This window comes from Lissotriton helveticus, chromosome 7, assembly GCF_964261635.1.
Source record: "Lissotriton helveticus chromosome 7, aLisHel1.1, whole genome shotgun sequence".
In the NCBI taxonomy this organism is placed as follows: domain Eukaryota; kingdom Metazoa; phylum Chordata; class Amphibia; order Caudata; family Salamandridae; genus Lissotriton; species Lissotriton helveticus.
In genome coordinates this window covers 1,423,677,743-1,423,696,973 of record NC_136068.1, presented here as the reverse complement: position 1 = coordinate 1,423,696,973, position 19,231 = coordinate 1,423,677,743, and the positions used below count along the sequence as shown (strand labels likewise).

At 38.4% G+C, this 19,231-nt stretch overlaps 1 protein-coding gene across 1 annotated transcript in view; it reads right to left on the bottom strand.

Annotated features, from left to right (window-relative positions):
* Positions 1 to 1,217: 1,217 nt before the first annotated feature.
* The window catches only part of LOC144770327 (myosin-1), a 38,314-nt gene continuing 20,300 nt past the window's right edge, over positions 1,218 to 19,231 (bottom strand). Inside the window, exons 23-41 of the mRNA XM_078654759.1 lie at positions 17,641 to 17,883; positions 16,733 to 16,909; positions 16,493 to 16,638; positions 16,050 to 16,140; positions 15,304 to 15,693; positions 15,077 to 15,203; positions 14,851 to 14,969; positions 13,465 to 13,661; positions 12,189 to 12,372; positions 10,682 to 10,847; positions 6,858 to 6,982; positions 6,454 to 6,762; positions 6,154 to 6,357; positions 5,935 to 6,060; positions 4,177 to 4,347; positions 3,035 to 3,139; positions 2,839 to 2,934; positions 1,882 to 2,019; positions 1,218 to 1,354 (exon numbers count right to left, since the gene is read on the bottom strand). Of these exons, the coding sequence (XP_078510885.1) occupies positions 1,343 to 1,354; positions 1,882 to 2,019; positions 2,839 to 2,934; positions 3,035 to 3,139; positions 4,177 to 4,347; positions 5,935 to 6,060; positions 6,154 to 6,357; positions 6,454 to 6,762; positions 6,858 to 6,982; positions 10,682 to 10,847; positions 12,189 to 12,372; positions 13,465 to 13,661; positions 14,851 to 14,969; positions 15,077 to 15,203; positions 15,304 to 15,693; positions 16,050 to 16,140; positions 16,493 to 16,638; positions 16,733 to 16,909; positions 17,641 to 17,883 (3,126 nt within the window). The 3' untranslated portion in view covers positions 1,218 to 1,342. The remainder of the gene's footprint in view (positions 1,355 to 1,881; positions 2,020 to 2,838; positions 2,935 to 3,034; positions 3,140 to 4,176; positions 4,348 to 5,934; positions 6,061 to 6,153; positions 6,358 to 6,453; positions 6,763 to 6,857; positions 6,983 to 10,681; positions 10,848 to 12,188; positions 12,373 to 13,464; positions 13,662 to 14,850; positions 14,970 to 15,076; positions 15,204 to 15,303; positions 15,694 to 16,049; positions 16,141 to 16,492; positions 16,639 to 16,732; positions 16,910 to 17,640; positions 17,884 to 19,231) is intronic.

Genomic DNA, 19,231 nt, shown 5'->3' with positions numbered 1-19,231 from the left:
GCCGAATAAACCTTTATTTGAAAAAAAATATAACTCAACTGGGCAAAACTCATTTACAGTACCAGAGCACATACATTATGACACAGTGCACAGCCATAACACCAATAAAAATGATGTCCTGCTGAAACGTCTAGGTAGGGTGGCAGTGAGGAAAGGTAACATTGATACACTATATATTTATCTGTGTTTTAAGTGCTCTGTACCAAAATAGCAAAGCTTCAGCACGTTCTGAAACTACAGAATTGTCATGTAGCCTCTTAAATAGAAAACCTTAATACAAAACACGAAGGAATGTGATAGCATTCATCTTTTAAATACAAAATGTGCTAAACATTACGAACTGAGGGGCATATTATCAAGGGGGTTTATCTCCGCTTTTTTGGCTTTAAAAGCCAAGAAAGCGGAGATAAAATGATCCCCCTATTACCTAGCTGTCGCTAACACCAGTTAGCGACAGCTAGTAGGAGATAGCGACCATCTTGGGCCCCACTTTGCATGTCAGTGATATTTATCACTAATGACATGCAAAGTGGGCGTGCCAAGATGTTAGCGACTGGACGCTATCTCCTATTACCAACTTTTGGAGATATTCGCGCTAAGCGCGAATATCTCCAAAAGCTAACACCTGCCCTGAGCAGTTCTTAGCCATGTTATCCAATGGGAGGAGGATAACATGGCTAAGAGCATTAGCTCGGTAATGCATGAATATCGCTGACTTTTCAGCGATATTCATGCATTGCGGCCGTTTTTTATCGCATTTGCGATAAACCTTGGTAATACCAAGGTTTATCTGCGATAAAAATCGACGCAGCTCAGCGGTAAATTTTTGTCTCTAACCAAGCAATAGCGATAATTATCGCTATTGCTTGGTAATATGCCCCTGTGTTCTTAAAATCGATTTTTTTGCAGTACTTTGACAGTAGCGCAAATATATAAGTAAGTGAGTGGTTTTGCCTTTGGTATTCGTTATGTATTCTGGGTTCTTATTTCGGCCCTTCTTGGCTTAATGACTTTACAATCGTGTTTCATATTTAGGTGATGATACCATAGATGCAGTGGGCTACGCAAAACTTAAACTGCCAGGAGATTTACTCAAATGTCAATGTACAATTCCCTTTACCACCCACTGTAAAACCTGTCAATTTTTCGTAAACAAATTATCTGAACATTTGGTTATCTCCAGCCACATCCAAAAAATAACAGCCAAAAACAATGAATTATAAAGTTTGCTTCACATTTATTACCCTTTACACTTGTGTGTACATGACAAGATTTACAGTATAAACACAAAGAAGTTCATATTCTATGCACTTCTTCTGCTTCTAACGGTCAGGCCTTCTCATTATTCAGCTTTCTGGAATGCAAATAACAATACAATAATTAAGGATAGTAAGCATCCATTTCAATAAAGAATAATAACGCTAAGTGATAAATAATTCAATTAATGTGCAAGAACCCTTTTGAGATAGCAGTTCTTCAGTCTTGTAATCAGAGGGTAGTAAAGGATGTGCTAAATGATAACTCCGTCATCAGTGATAATCTGTCATTCTGCCCCCTTACACCCCAAACTCTGTGACATGTGGAATGGCTGATATCTATTTATTATGGCAGCAGCATATGCAGATATGGAATCAAATACTAGTTTATACTAAGATTAGACCGTTAAAGTGTGATATTCTGGATTCCATGCTCCCTGCGAAACAACCCGTGTGGCCCTTGGTGCTGGCATTGCCAGTGTATGCATGCTTCCTAAAGCATTGTCTATGGATTTATTGGTGCATGCAACCCAGTGGAATACAAAGCCGCTGTTCATGTGCAAGTCCTCCAGGCCACACGTGCTTTTTCTCTAATTCAACAGAATACCCAAAGCCCAGCTCTTACCTTGCCCATGCCAATGTCGCGGCTCTTCACTCTCATCTTGTTGACCTGAGACTCTGCAATGTCTGCGCGCTCTGAAGCCTCCTCCAGCTCATGCTGAGTCTTTCTGAATCTAGACAGGTGGGTGTTTGACTGTTCCTCCTGAAACCGGTACAACATAGTGTTCTGTTAATGCAGTCTGAGTAAGTGTAACTCATTATCAGCTTAGAATGTTTCAGTGTATGACTTCCCATTTACTCACTAGTTCCATCATTCACATCTAAACAATACTGAGTGTAACAAAGAAGATGCCCGAGCACTAAAGGTGTGAATGCACCTACATGACTGATCTCAGATTAACATATGTAATAACACATCAACCCATATATGAGTACATACACTTACATTGGTTTTCTACATCGTAGCTGATCAGACCCCACACACTTACTAGGGCAAAAACGTTTGCCTTGAAACTGGTCCTTTGTACATCTTTATAAAATGGTACATTTCATAGTTTCAATTCTACTGTATGCCTCTAAATCACATTTACCATCAATTTTATATACGAGTATGGACAAACTGAAAGGACGTATGTTCTCCTATAAGAAAGGTAATTCCTTAGAATGTTCCAGACTCTGATATTTTCCTTCCTCTCTTATTCTTGATCCAGAATGGAAACACCAGTGTGGTAAGCTTAATTGCGGTTCACTATTGTTTCTTCCTACAACGATCTAAGTTAGCTTTTTCTACCCCAGTGCTCTAGAAAAGGCTTGCCAGTGCATTATCACACGACTCCTCTTAATACTAACACTGTTAGGTTTAGTAGGTGGCATAACTGGAATACATATTTTTCCATGACTCATTTTGAAAAAAAATATTTTCAAAATATTTGACTGAAATGATTGCAATAAGCTCTCAGCTTGTCAAGGACGATACAATCCTATGGTATATAGTGAGTTGGAATTCGTATAAAATACTTACAGCATCCTCTACTTGTCTCTTGTATGCTTTCACCTTCAACTGCAACTTGTCCACCAAGTCCTGGAGTCTAAGGACATTCTTTTTATCCTCTTCAGACTGTAAGTAAAAGCACAGTTCGTCATTCCATGTGAAAAAATGACAACATTGTGTTATTATTGCCCAACAAAGCTCCCAAAACCCAGTCCACCGTAGTTACCTGGTAGGTGACCTCCTTGAGGCGCCTCTCATACTTGCGCATTCCCTTAATGGCTTCTGCTCCGCGCTTCTGTTCTGCCTCAAGTTCATTCTCCAGTTCATGCACCTGCAGGATGACATTTTTTGTGAAATTACTATTTCATTTAGTGCTCTTGAACAGTTCTTCTGCTTTGACAAATTTTCAAAATGTTATTCTAGTCTTCATTCTTGTTAACATCTGGCCAACTTGTCAGGACTGGTTGTATGTTTAAGGACATCTTTGACAGGTTTACATGACCAGACATATCCTGTTGAGCTGTATGGCAATGTCTATGCATGGCACTTTCATTCACTAGCTAGAGACCATATGAGAAAACGTTTTTCTATATTTGTGAGTTTACTCCATTATTTGGAGCTAATTTCCAAATATTTTGAAATGTATAAAAAAACTTGAGAAGATGTGATAGGTACAGCTACTGAGGATTACTTATATGCATCAGAATGAGTAAATGTAGCAGATGTATATTTACACAAATATTTAGGTAGCCACTATTTATGGCTCACATTTTCCTTATTACCCACTCACCCTGAGAAGAGAATACTTTTTCTCCAGGGAGAAACCCATTTCTTGCCCACCCCGGGGTGTACATCTCATCAATTGACACACTGACTGCAGATTTACCCCTGTCCTTGACAAGAATAATAGTAAGTCGTATTTAGACAGGCAATGTACCAAATGCCTGTGAAGTTCTCCCTAATTTTGAATCCATCAACACCCACTCTCTGCTCCTGTGAGGACATTTACTCATGCCATTTAATGTGCCTGTGTAATTTCATTTGTGAGTACAAATGCACATTCTGTGAAAAACAGCTATGAATTTACAGTCAAACCCCTCAAAGTATTATAGGGAAGACTTACTTTCCCTCTGCCTTGGTTATATTCCGATTTAGCCAGCATTTCTACTTATATTGATAGTTTACATATGTTTGTGATAATGTTGTACAGATATTGATAATGTTGTAACGAGATTGTGCAAGTATTACTCATATGTGTATAGAATAAATATTTTGATGAGGAGACATTGAAAAGAATGAAGGATCAAGTGGTGCCCCAAACTGAGTATGTATTGTGCTATTAATGGCATAGGCATCAGAGGTCTATACCCTGGCTTCCAGTTTCTGAAGCTGCTTCTTGCCACCCTTCAACGCCAGCTGCTCAGCCTCATCCAGGCGGTGCTGCAGGTCCTTCACTGTCTGATCCAAGTTCTTCTTCATCCTCTCGAGGTGGGCACTTGTGTCCTGTTCCTTCTTCAGCTCCTCAGCCATCATGGCTGCCTGTGTATGGAAAGCAAAAGCCATAATAAGCAAGTGCCACCTCTTTTGTAATACAAGTTTCACTGAAAAATGAAGTGTGTTGTACACAATTTCATTATGCATATATAATGTTAAGCTACTTGCTTTAACTCTTAAGTTCTGAGAAGTAGATGGAAGTGAAAGAGTGAACAGTTTACCCAACTGTCAACTGGAGTTCGTGATAGTATCTTAATTGAACTGAGTTAGACTATCATAAGCAAAAATATTGTCTGATACGAATATCATCTACAGAAATATCAACCCATTGTGGATTTTCCATTATTTATTACAATTGGCTAATATTTTTATCACAATGTATAGGAAACAATTTTTCTGTCAAATGATATTTTAGTTGCGATATTCTGGTACCTTAAGAATTTTTTAGATGGAAACATCTTAGCAATACCTGCTGGGATATCAGCAGTGACCATGAGTACATCTACTGCACTAGCTCTGAGACAGTGAAGCTGAAAATGTGTTTCGGCTGCATTAAAACTCTTCTTATGCCTGAGTGGGGACCACATTTAACACATCTTATGCACAGCAATGAGATTACATCTATCTTTCAATAGCCTTTTTTGAAAAACTGTGATGTCACCGCGAAACCCTTGCAGGGGTTGACTAAAGTACACCGCTGTGGCCAAGAGTCATCATCCATTGCTCAGAGGAATGAGGAGTAGGCCTTACTCCTCAGTCCTTCCAGCAGGAATGCTCTCTTTACTGAGGGTTTTCCTAAAAGCCAGATGCAACTGACAAAAGAGGAGCTCGGAGAAATAACGGGTTTCTTCTTTTGCTACCTCATCTGGTCATCTTTATAATTCTGCCTACACTTTGGGATTTTTCAAGCTTTCACACTGAAAACGCACCTTAGGGAAGTTTAATCAATAAAATGAAGATGAATCAGTGTAAGTACCATGAACCCAACTGCCATGATATTGCAACGGAGACTAGGAACTCACTGGTAAAAACGTCTGGTGTGGCCCTTAATGCTGCTAAAGTACTGTCACTGAAAGACGTCATGTTTTTCCAAACTGTACATTGAGTATGTACTGGGATTATTATCTGAGAAGCCACTTTCAGTATAATGTTTACATCTGGATGCCCTGCTACGGTGCCTAATTTGTTAAAGAATAGGGGCTGTGATAAAGTTTTGTTCAGAAGTAGGCACCCAGCTTTATCAAATGTCAAAGATGCCACATGCCAAGGCTGCCTAATCCGGATCCACCTCATGTCTCCTTCATCCACCACAGACACTCTCTGCCCATATATGTAGCACTTTCTGGCTCTTTTCTCATCCTTGCTTTCTTTGTCGATGATTTCCACCTTTTTGTTCCTTTCCGCCTGTAACCCGAGACTAAATTAAGCACTACTCTGCTGAAAATAAACTGCTTTGCAAATTTAAAGTTAATAACTTGGTAGAGGTAGGTGCCCTACTTGAATTAAGTTTACTTTTGGAGCCACCCCGGTGATGCATTTCCATTCATGCCCTTCACCGACCTGAAACAAGTTTAAAAAGAAATCCTGATTCCCAATTGAATTACAATATTACTAAAGACAACAAGTACTTACATCTGTGATTGCCTTTTTCGCCTTTTCTTCTGCATTTCTTGCCTCCTGGATGCTTTCTTCTACTTCACTCTGTAGCTGAGAAATATCCGTCTCCATCTTCTTCTTCGTATTGATGAGACTGGTGTTCTGGGAAGTAAAGGGGTCATTGTCAATTGAAGCATTAATATTAAAGCAAAGCGCATGAGCAAACATGTCAGCACCGAGAAACTTTCAGTATACCTGAGTGTGTAGCAGCTGCACCCTCTCAGTGACATCGAGAAGTTCCTGTTCAGCCACTTTGCGGCCACGCTCAGTCTGTTCCAGAGCAGCTCTCATCTCCTCAATTTCTGCAGCCATCAGATTGCTTCTTCGCTCAACCATGGCCACCTGTTCTTTCAAATCTTCATTGCTTCGAAGAGCATCATCCAGGTGAATTTGGGCATCCTTTGTGGAATGGAATAAACAGAGTGTGATTTGCAATCTATTGACAGTTGGTAGTACAGCTCAGAAAAAGTAAAGACAGCCAATTGGATCATTTACCTTGAGTTGCGCTTGCACATTCCTGAGCTGTTTCTGTGCTTCAGCTGCCTGGCGGTTGGCATGTCCCAACTGAATTTCCATCTCATTGAGATCTCCTTCCATCTTCTTCTTTAGCCTGAGGGCATCATTCCTGCTCCTGATCTCAGAATCCAAAGTGCTTTGTAGGGATTCCATGGCCCTCTGGCTATTACGCTTGATTTGATCGATTTCCTCGTCTTTCTCTGCAATCTTTCTATCAATCTCAGATTTCACCTGGTTCAGCTCGAGTTGTACACGCAGGATTTTAGCTTCTTCATGTTCTAAGGATGCCTGAAAACATTAAGAAGTATTGCAGCACTTAAATTAATCTCTACATAAAAACATAAATAGTTTTGGCCAATATGGCCTTAACTGTATGTACTTGCCTCAGCTTCTTCCAAGGCAGATTGGAGTTCGGATTTCTCTTGCTCAGTTTGTTTCTTAGCTTTTTCCAGTTCATGAATACTTTTGCTGCCTTCCGCAATTTGTTCGGTTAGGTCAGATATCTCCTCTATAAATTTGAAAAACCATGCGTTGTATCTGGCATGTCAGTATTAAAATTAGCCATTCGGTACATAGTATGGAGCACTAATTACACAATATATTATTAAGATAAACAGTTGTGATTTGTTATCGATATATGCTAGAAAATCATGAGTATTCCAGTTATTTGAAAAGTCAATAGAAGACAAAAAGGCTTTCTTCTCTACGGCCGCCTTGAAATATCATGACAATCTAAGGATATTAACGTGTATAAGCTGAACCCTTACTTTTTGAAAACATGAATCTCATCATGATGATACAGCACCCCAACATTGTAACATGCCTGGGACTTCTTCTCAGTACAGTTTTTCACCCCCATTTACCTCATTGAAGTGCTGGAGACTGCTTCTAAAACTACCACGCGTATTAATAATAATTTGCATTCCACTTAAAGGTATATACACCACCTTTGTGACATATATGAACCCATATTTCCACTTGCAATACAAAAAACGCATAATCCACTGAGGTTTCCTTCTAAGGCTGCTTCCTAATACCATTATAAAACATCTGCCGTACCCTACACTCCATCTGATATTACTGCACTCAGCTCTCTCAAAGTACAAGAGTTGTCTTTTAATGCTTCAAAATCCTATTGTTATCATGTACATAAGAGTCTATAATCTTAAAAATAGAGCACCAGTCTTATAGTTTTACAACACAGTCTGAGTCTATCTGACCAAATATTCATAAACGGTATGCTATCCTATCAGAGGATATTCCAAGTTGACTTTACAATATAGATGCACATTCTATCAGAGTCTGTGCCATTTGATCCTTATACTATAAAAGCGCTCTATCATGAGGCACCACCATATACTCATCATGATGATGTCATTATGAGGAGGCTAGAGCAGCCCACTGTAATGATGTGCATGAGGATCTCAATGAGGTCAGAACACCTTACCCCATTGACACTACTGACATAATTTCTCGTCCAAACCGCAATCCACAAAAGCAGGGGTCCCTCAAGGTTCTATCATTCGCCCATGCTTTTCAACATCTACATGAAGTCTTTACCAGTACTGATCAATAAATTTCACCTCACATTCTACAACTATGCAGATGACACGTAAATACTCCTTCAACTGGAATGCCCGAAAGACATTGGAAAATCACCAATTTTCAGCTGCCTCAGAGCCATGGATCAGTGGATGACTTGGAGCCATCTCAAATTGAATGCTTGAAAAACTGAAATACTCACGTGTGGCGATTGGAAAAATTACAACCCGCTTGCCGCATGGCCTGATGAACTGGGATCACTGCCTAAAGTATCGAAGGAAGTAAGAAACCTCGGAATGACCATAGACTCCAAGCTGTCGATGAATGTCCAAGTGGATAAACTAGCAAGATCAAGCTTTGCTACTATAAAAACGCTGCGACGAATTTTCCCTCATTTGGGAATTCCACACAAGGTCCAAGCTACCATCTCCCTTGTTCTATCCAAACTCGATTACGCCAATAACCTCTTCCACGGATCACCTTTAACAACCATGAAAAGACTACAACGGATTCAGAACTCGGCTGCCAGACTACTCTTGCATATCAAACCACGAGACCACATCTCCCCTGCCTTGAAAGCCCTGCATTGGTTAACGGTTGCCAGAAGATCCACGTTCAAGCTGCTTTGTATTACCCACAAAGCAATACATGGAATAGGACCACTCTTCATCAGGAATAAAATCACCAAACACATTCAACAAAGGAACCTCTGCTCTACAGGAGCATCTCGCCTCAAAATCCCACCATACAAGAAAAAAAACATGGGTGGCTCTTCCTTCTCTGTTCAAGCAGCCAAACTATGGAACTCTTTACCCCCCAACATAAGATCCACCGACAACCACCTTATCTTCAGAAAACTACTCAAGATCTGGCTCTTCCCCACATAAGCACCATACGGAAACAGACATTTACAGCATATCCCTCTGTATATAAGCATTTGTTTTCACTATAGATGTGTACCTATCTTTGTGTATTACTTTATAAAACATGTAACATACTTATGTTGTTTAGAGAAAATAAAAAATAAAATAATAATAACAATATTAATAATAATATTCATCTTTGGTCTACATGTACATACTTCTATTGTGCATCTATGTACCTTCCATGTACTTGGATCTGTGTGTCTGTTACTTTTCTCCTGAAAAAACATATCCAATGCACTACCCTATTTCTCATCCTGTGCCTCTATCAATATATTTAATCTAAATATACTTACTTCCTTTATGTATCTATATACTTTCAATGTACTTATGGATCTATATATTTATCACTTTCTTCTAATTTAGCATTTCCAATGCACTAGCCTATTTCTCAGCCTATACTTCGCTCAATATATCTTCTAGCCCGACCTTCTGACGCATCTCAAACTTCTTTCTACTACTCCTTCTAATGCACTACCCTATCTCTCATCCTATACATCTATCAATATATCCTCTACATCCACTCTCTCATTTATCCCAAACCCCATAGCACTACTATGATCGCCAAAATAACCCTTTCTAGACTTTCTCCTGCTCTACCCCTCCTTGCATTATCTGACATCTCTTTTTACTACACCGATCCCCTAAAACAAACCTTTCTAAATTCTCCCCTCTGACTCCTTCCCTCCAAAACTCCTTTTTACTCATCCAAAAGCCTCTCCCTACTGCTAAGACCTAAAAAAAAAGAAAAATCCTTCACTCTTTTATCCCGCAACTATCCTTTTTCAATCAAAATTAACAGACTAACATGTTCACTTCTCAAATTCCATATTCCATATTTAACTATACTAATATACTGCCCAAATAACTGAATAACATATCTACTACTCAAATTACTTTATATTTATACTATACTAATTTTCAACACTAATCCTTTATGGGTTCCGGAGTGGCGTGCTACTCGCCAGAAAAGCGCTTCAATACCCATCAGGGGTAACAAGTGCTATATGAATGCATATCTTTCTTCCCCTTTTATCCATCCGCTATCCTTCTCACTCCAAGTAACAGACTAATATCCACCACTGAAATTACCTCATATTTCACCATATTAATTCACCACTAATCCTTTATAGGCTTCCTGAATAGCATACGTGAACAAGCGAGCGATAAATAAATACAAACCTTTGTCCTACTCTATCCTTCTGCTATCATTCCAAATCCAAATAACTGACTAACCTATCCACCACATAATATGTACTTGCATGTTTCACTATACTAATTCAACACTAATCCTCTAAGGGTCCCGGAGTAGCGTGCTACCCGCCGAAAAAGCGCTTTGACGCCTCGTCAGGGGTAGTAAGCGTTATATAAATGCAATTACAATGCAATACAATAGAATAGTTTATTAAGTAGGGAGTAGCATCAGCAATGTCCCATCCATAATGGCAGTCAGCAGATACATGACTGACCACATTCTACAGCTCTGTAACATTCTAAGCAAGCATTCTACATTCTACAACCCACATGTACTAACCAAGGATACCACACTTTCATTTTAAGTATGTTTGTAACCCCTATATGAGTAGACGATACTGTATTATACCAAACAACCCAAATAGGATGAGGAAAAGTCTGAAAGAGTAATGAAATGTATTTGTGCACTTAGCTTTAAAAACGTACATCTATAAAATATGTATTTATGCCTACAAAGCAAGGACACCCTGGCTGAATCCAGCACTTACGCTGAAGGTTTTTATTTTCTCTCTTGAGAGTCTCAAGCTGGTCCAAGGATTCCTCATAGGCATTCTTCATTTTGAACAGTTCTGTGCTCAAGGACCGCGTCTCTTTCAGAGAGGCTTCAAGTTCAGCCTGGGCTTCATCATGCTTTTGTTTCCATTCTGCCAGAACCTATGGAATCATACCATTTACAAGTTATAGAACACATGTTAATCTTCCGTTACACTTGAATCTTAACAGAGTTTCTCTCAGAATATCTGTTATCTCTCAGACGAAAAGTCAAATAATTGTTCTATTTTCTACCCAAATCACCCAAATTCCATCTGTGTGCTCCTGAGCTCTCCTGAACTTTTGCTTCTATTGTGCATACAACATTGTATGTCACGTTACAACATGTAATTCCATATTTTGCCTCCACTTGTATTTTTTAGGATTGGGCAGAAGGGCCTGATTTGTCTTTTCATTGCATCGGAAAACTAGTGTATGAGTTCACTGCCTTCAAGGTCTAGATGTCAGAAGGATACACAATTCCACAATCCTCATATTCTCTCACGAGTTTTGATTATTATGCCATAGACCAGTCCCATAATGTCACCCTTCGAAACTGCATGTGCTTGAGTGAATATTTACCCTCGCAAACAGTGGTAAATAGCCAAGTGTGCCAAGAGTGCAAAGGGGTTGCATATTCGCTGTGTTACCTGAGTTAGCATTCCTAAATGCTGAAGGATAAGGTGTCCACTAAAATGACATTCCAGTCTATGGAAATGAGTGTGTTAAGACTTCTTTCTAACGCATTTAGTAAAGCACCACATTATTTGAAACAGTTATAAAATGTGGTACTCTCTTCCATCAGTAAGAGCACATTTATAGTTCCTTGTTTCTGATGTGTTGTTAAGAAGAGGGATGCTTTCTTGTTTAGATGTCCACTTTTGTGGACAGCTAGACGTCAGATCCTCTCCTCTGAAACTTTTTCTACAAGAATACACGACCTCCATTCTATATTCAGGCCATCTGGTATTCTTAAATATGTCCATCTTGAAGTCTGAAGTCATGACAATGAACATTAAGGGTCTGTTGGTCCCTTCTAGAGGTAGAGCCAGAATAGCTTATTGTCTGTAATGTGGCATGAAAAGCTAGAAGTTGGTGCTTATTTACAATTTAGTCCTGAACATCTTCTTAAATTACACAGCAAACTCAGGATTATGACATATTAGGATCTGATTTATAAACTAAAATGTAAATTCAATGTTTCTGGTTTGCATAAAGGAAAATAAGCTTGGGGGTGTTTTTCTAAATTACAGTTCAATATTGGACCTCCCCCAATTGCAAAGAAGAGAATTTGAAACTTTGTGTTTTTTAACTAACAAACAGAAAACGATGTGTCCCACCTAAAACAATGTGTTTACAGAAAATAACTTTTTCCTATAGATCTTCCTAAATACACTGCTAACGTTTTTGAGGAATTCAGTAATGTAAAATTTAAGATATTCCACAAAGGTTTTCCCAAATCACCTTATCAAAGTTCTTCTGCTTCTTGTCTAGAGCTGCACAGGCTGAATTTGACCTCTCTACGTCAATCATAAGATCTTCAACTTCATTCTGAAGTCTCTGCTTTGTCTTTTCCAATGAGGCACATTTAGAATTAACTGCTTCAATTAGTTCTTCTGCATCCTGTAGTCGCTGAGCAAGCTTCTTCCTAATGTGGATAAGAAGATATGGACTGTATTCTGGTGCATTTGTTTCATGATTTGTATACATAAATCCCCTGAACCAAAAAGTTATTTCAAAACAGTGAAAGACACAAGACATTTTTTTAAATGTGCAGTATTTGGCTCTAGACTGACCGCTATCAAATCATTGAAGGCATAAGACCTACATAGGGAGTTGTTGGATTTTTAATATCAGAGTTTATTTTAAAAATGTTCTGAGAGTATTTCACTGACCAAGATCATTTCTCAAATTTTTACATTGTAGTAATACATTAAAATATTTTCAGTTTACAAAAATAAGTTTTCAACCATCAGAAATGGTGCCGGTCCTTCATGCGTCTTATGTGTTTGTTGACATAAATATCTGTCAATAAATCAACTTAAGATTTAAAAAGGCTGGTGTGACACCTGCGCTATCAAGACCTCAGAAGTTCCTTTGCAGAAAAAATAGCTCTTATGATTGAGAACAATATCTTAAATATAATGTTTTAAAGCATCCCAAGAAGAAATGTTAAAGCCAGGCCTGAAATAGCCATTTATTATATCCAGAATCATAAATGTAAGTAACTGTCATAAGTTTTACAAAGGTCAAACACCTTTGCTTAAATCACGAACATTTTACTTATGTTTAACTCTCGCATGCCCTAATCCAGTGATACACAAGACAATACTAGACATACATAAAACATATTTGTTTGAATATGGGTCCTGAAAATAAAGTCTGTTAACATTGGATACAAATCAAAAAGACTTTTTATGACGCAAATAATAAGCTCCCTGTGTGTCTCTGGTTTGTATCAGCTGTATATTAATAACTATGCCAATGGGCAAAAATGTTTGCACCGAACCCAGCATGACGATTCTTTGAGCATCACTCAGATACTCATATGCAAACGGAATTACCAAACATTTGTTTGACTGGATTTCAAAGATCATTCCGGCATCTACAGATTTCCTCTAGTGCAATTGTTTGTAATTATGAAAGTGCTGTCGCTTTTCTCGACAATAAATCAACTGATTTTCTGTAAATACATATAGAAATAGGAATGCAAGCAGTTGCAAATGTCACAGAAACCTACTTGGCCTCTTCCAGCTCCTCGGTGCGCTGGATGGCGTCTGTCTCATACTTGGTCCTCCACTGAGCAACTTCTCCATTGGCTTTGGACAGGGCTCGCTGCAGCTCAGCCTTGGCCTCCTGCTCCTCTTCATATTGTTCACGCAGTAAGTCGCAGTCATGACGCGCAGATTGTAAACCATGCGCAAGTGCATTCTTAGCCTAACATATATGACATAAAATATTTATTTGGATCAAAATGTTTAAGTGAGTCACCCCCATGGTTCTGGGGTGAATTGACAAAATTGTGTAGTACAAGTCAACAATTAAAGGCTTGGAAATGTCAACATGTTCAACATGTAGTAGCTGACATCAACCTCTACTTACCACAGTCAGGATCATAAAATGGACAAACAAATACATTTCAACAATTAAAACATCAAAATACGCATTACAGGGATAGGTGCCATTTTCCACCAATTACATATTCAAATGTGATTACATTTTATAAGTGAATATAATGCCAGAAATACACTCAAAAGCAGTGTATAATCATTTTAAAAAGCCTATTGCCTCATTAATAAGTGTGGGCAATGGAGTCTGACAAATGCTGAGCATTGTGAAAGAATTTGTTCAAAAGGTACTAAAAGCTTTCTAGCACCAAGGCAACTACTATTGTAGACATGCAGGGTGCTCTCTTCCCTCAGTAAAAGTCATGGAGATCAGAAGCCAAACTGTGAAAAAAATACCCAATTACATTTACTTCATTCAATTTTATGATATTCAACATTTCACCACTGTGTGCTAGCCATGAAGCGCCATAAAAGATCAGTCACTGACTACAGAAAATTAGCTTGGCTGCCCTATAAATGATGGGAGTGCAAAACCCCGTATTGGGTGCACTTCATGAGCATTTTGGCTGTGCATTTTGGCTGTGCACCTTGTTTTCAGGATCAAAAACATCACTTGCCTGCTCACTCAAATAGTTCACACTTGTGCCGGAGATACTGTAGTGCATATATGCTTGGATCTGCCTTTACCTTCTCCTCTCTGTCTGCGTTTAAATGACCCAAAGTCATTGTGGGGGGCACATGTATGTGGTGCTTATAGGTTATGGCAATGAAATGCTGAACAAGTATTCACCAATAATTAGCTACTAGGTCTTTCATGTGTGTTTCACATTTTTCCACACTACTTTTGCTTAAACGTATTCCAATTCGAAGAAGAAAGCGAAGTGGACCAGAGTTTTAATTAAGGTTGTCAATCACAAAGAGCAGCTCACTCCCTGATACACATGGAATTGCAAGGATTAGCTCAAACGCACAAAAATATGTATCAACATTAAATAAGGTTACTGTGCATAGAATGAGAATACAGATAAGAGCAACGTATGCTGTTTTACATCAATTACCTTTAGTTCTTCTTCCAAGTGTCTTTTCAGCTCTTCTAGTTGCTGGGTGAAGGCTTGCTTACCTCTACTTAACTGAGATATTAAAGACTCTTTCTCATCTAGAAGCCGAGAATATTCGCCTACAACCAGATTTATCACAAAATCAGCTCTTTTTACCCATGTTCCAACAGTTTAATTGTGCATATAATATAGAAATGTACACTACACGTGCCCTTTGTGTACTTACCATTCTCTGTTGACAGGCGAGCTTTCTGGGTATTTAAATCATTAATTTGGCGCTGATGTTCTTCATCTTTTGACTTAAGTTCAGAAAATTGGTCTTCCAGAGTTCTGCACATTTTTTCCAGATTAGCCTTTGTTTTGAAGCAAAATGAGAAGAGTTTAGATAAACATGTTGCAAAACTATAGCTGCAACTCATGATACTCCCTGGGATTGAGAAACAAAATAATTACCTTGGTTTTAGAGACAGACTCCATGTTACTTGCGAGGTCATCAATCTCCATCTTCAGTTCACTCTTCTCCTTCTCTAGTTTCTGCTTGACTCTCTGCAAATTGTCGATTTGCTCCCCAAGTTCTGCTGCACTGTCTGCATGCTTTTTGCGCAGAGTGGCTGCTGTTGCCTCATGCTGCAAAGTTGACTCTTCCAGGTCACGGCGCATTTTCTGGAACTCTGCCTCTCGCTTTTTGTTCATCTCAATCTGAACTGAGGTGGCCCCACCGGCCTCCTCCAGCCTCTCACTAATCTCTTCAAGTTCCCTGGAAAAATCTGATCTCTGCTTCTCTGTTTTAGCTCGAGACGCTCGTTCTGCTTCTATCTCCTCTTCAAGTTCTTCAATACGAGCCTAGAATAAGCATTTTAAATATTACCCACTGTTGTATAGCCATAAGCTGCCTCTGCTTCAAACTGGCATTTGAAATTAACAAATACTCCATCAAACTCGACAGAGCTAGTTGATAGATCTCTAAAAACCTAAAACTTTAATCTGAAAAAGAGGTAAAAATGGTTATTCAGAATTTCACAGAAGCATATATACACCATTTTACACACACACATACACTCATACAGACATAAAATGTTGATATTTATTCTGCTTATTAATTTGCAATATTTTTCCATGTTTGATTGAAGGTTGGGGTAAATATTGCCCCTCTCACTTGAATAATATAAATGTATGTAAGCATGTATACATAGAATTACCTGTAATTCCTTAATTTTCTTCTGTGATTGAGCCCCTAGAATCTGTTCATCTTCAATCCGGCTTAGGAACTGGCTAATCTCAAACTCCTTTCTGTTTTAGGGGAAAACAAATACACATATTGATTGTGTCAAAGAAAACATGTTGTCTAAGGATGTTTATCCATCGCAACCCTGATTATCTTCCGAATCATAAATGTGCCATTACTCCCCTTGAAAAGGTCTGAGACTCAGGTGGTATTTTCACACCAATATTTTCCACCATAACAAGTGATATATTCCTTTAAACGAGGTAGACTATGATAAATTCACCATCTGTCAGACTCTAGGCTTTGCCATTTATTATAGAACCCTCAATCACCACCACCACAGAGCAATGACAATGGCTATCATATTTATTTCCCGTTGTCTTTGTTGAAGCAACATTATATTATTTATGTTTTTACTTTTTGTTCTTTTCGTCCAGTTGCTGCTTGTCATTTTCCATATCCATTAGAGACTCCTGGGCAAGTTTGAGGTCACCTTCAAGCTTCCTTTTTGCTCTTTCAAGGTCCATGCGCAGCTTCTTCTCTTGTTCCAGAGACCCCTCAAGCTAACAAAACAGAAAAAACACAAACTATCATTATTCTGGCCTACATGATATGGATTTTTGCCAACTGCCACTATTAGTACAGTAGTAGTCTTACATCATCCACTTGCTGCTCCAGTTTAGATTTCGCTTTTGTTAGGGTATTGACTTTATCTTCCTCAGCTTGGAGATCATCCAGCGTTTGCTGATGGGCTTCTTGAAGAGCCTTTTTCTCCTTGGTGAGCTTGGCAATGCTTTCATCCAGGCCAGCCATTTCTTCAGTAAGATTTTTAACCTAAATATGATTGAAAGATTTGCATATGTATCCATATTTTAAAATAAAAGTGATGTATGTCTTTTATTTACTTTTTCTGTGCATGCTTCCCACAACTCCTTAAAACAATTGTACCTATAATTGTGCATAGACAATGTATTCTATCTTTAGCAATTAAGCAAAAAGTAGCAGCATGTTATTTTAACTGAAAGGGCAAGATAAGTTTAGGCTACCAGCATACATTTTTGAAATATCCAATTTAATACATCATTGCATGCCAGTCTCTCTCACAGGTAAATTATGGTGACATATTTAGTTTGTTAGTTTTATGATCAACTGAGGGACACGTGGTGGCACAATGGGCGTAATGCATAGGCAAAGGAACTTGATATTTTAATGTTAAATTGAATCTATTTACTGAGGACACCAACCCAATGATTAAATTGTGAACCACATAAAAATCTTGTCTAGATATCACCAATCTGCCAGATAATTTCTGATGATATAAATAACCTGTCCAGGCCCAATATATGTATGTGGAAGAGAATGGAAACTGTGGCATCAACATAGCCCAAGGAAAGGTCAAAGACATGGCCCAAGTAAATATCGATGACGGTTCTGCATTTCAGCAGTAAGACAAAGGAGAATTTCATGTGTCATTTCTCTTTAAAACAATGTGTCCACATTTCTGTATCACACAGTGTTCAAAGGTTGGACACCTTCTGATGAAGCATCTGCTCAGTATGACATACCTTATTCTCCGTGGCATGTTTCTCCTTTTCCACCTTGGCCAGTGTCAGTTCAAGGTCATCAATATCTTTTTTCAGTTCAGAGCACTCGTCCTCAAGCTTCCTTTTCTTGGCTGTTAGCTCAGCATTGGATTCTTCTTCATCCTCAAGCCTTTCAGTCACTTCCTTGATTTTAGCTTCAAGACCAATCTTACTTTTAATGAGTTGATCACACCTCTCCTCAGCATCAGACAGATTTTCCGATTCCTTATATAGGTAAAACAGAAATTTAAAACATCAGATTCAAAATGTAATGCTATATGCCAAAAATCTAAAGTATCAAACATAACATTTTATGTGGTTGCTTATGCCTTTTGGTGGATGCTGAAGCAACAGATATAAGTACTCATGTTGTGGTGAAAATTGTTAAAATTAGCCTCTGCCTTAACCATACTATCTTTTCTAATCATGTCCCTCCTTACTTGGCACAGGTATTTACCTAACTCTACCTTCCTGAGATTAAATTAGCTGGCACTTTATGATAACATCCCTACTATTGCCTACAATTCACAACATAACCTCTCACAGTTGACACTGAGCCTGCTCCATTCTCAAAGGAGAAAGAATATTCAGGTGTCATCTTGTATTTTCTTCCTATATGTATGTAATGCCATGTGCCAGAAGCATCAAGCAAGTTAGGCCATTTTACTGTAAGAATTTTTTTTATGCCACAAAACTGCAAAGGAGGGCAAATGGGAGCTCATATTACCTTAATGTGCATTGAATGAGCTTTTGTTCTTTTCTCAGATATATAGATTTTCCATGTAACACCCTCCATCTTCATACATGCGTATCACAGATACATATGAAAATAATCTTGAGGGAGATAAGACTTTCACACTCTGACTCAACTGATTCAATATGCATTTTGAACAGCTCAGTACTTGAAAAATCAATTATATCAAGTAATTTCCAATTAGTGCTAACTGTTACATAAATCTTGACTTGGAAATTCACTAGGAGTTGTAATGGAATTCCGTAATGCAATGCATTAGAACAATTGAAATGGCACTGAATAAGTACGGCAGAAGAAAGCTGGGGTGAATTGACAAAATCACTCTCAACAATATTGTTGAACATAAATGCTGTGTCCTAATTACTATTTGCAAAAATCTTATCTAATCGGGTGGAGATTTTCTATTATTTAATCAAGTGGAGAGATATGTTTCTAAACAATATTTTTGTCAGAATATATTTGGTCCATGATATTCTGGTACCATACCGAAAGCTGTAGGGCCAATGTACCAAGTCAAAACACGTGCTGAATAACAAAGTACTGGAGAAGTAAACTGAAAGGTCAGTATATACATGGAGCTGCTAAGAGAACATCATCGTTTACAAATCTGCATTGAGATCGCATCTCCAATTGAACTTAATGTGTGCATTGTTCCTAAGACATATTAGCCCAATTAGACTAAAAGTCTCCTACTATCAACTAAAATGCCATGTGGCTAATCACTTGGTTGGTATGCAAAGTATCACTTTAAAGACTACATTTAAAGTTGCAAAGTAGAAGCTCCAAAGATTGAAGCCCTTGCCAATTGATGTCAAATAA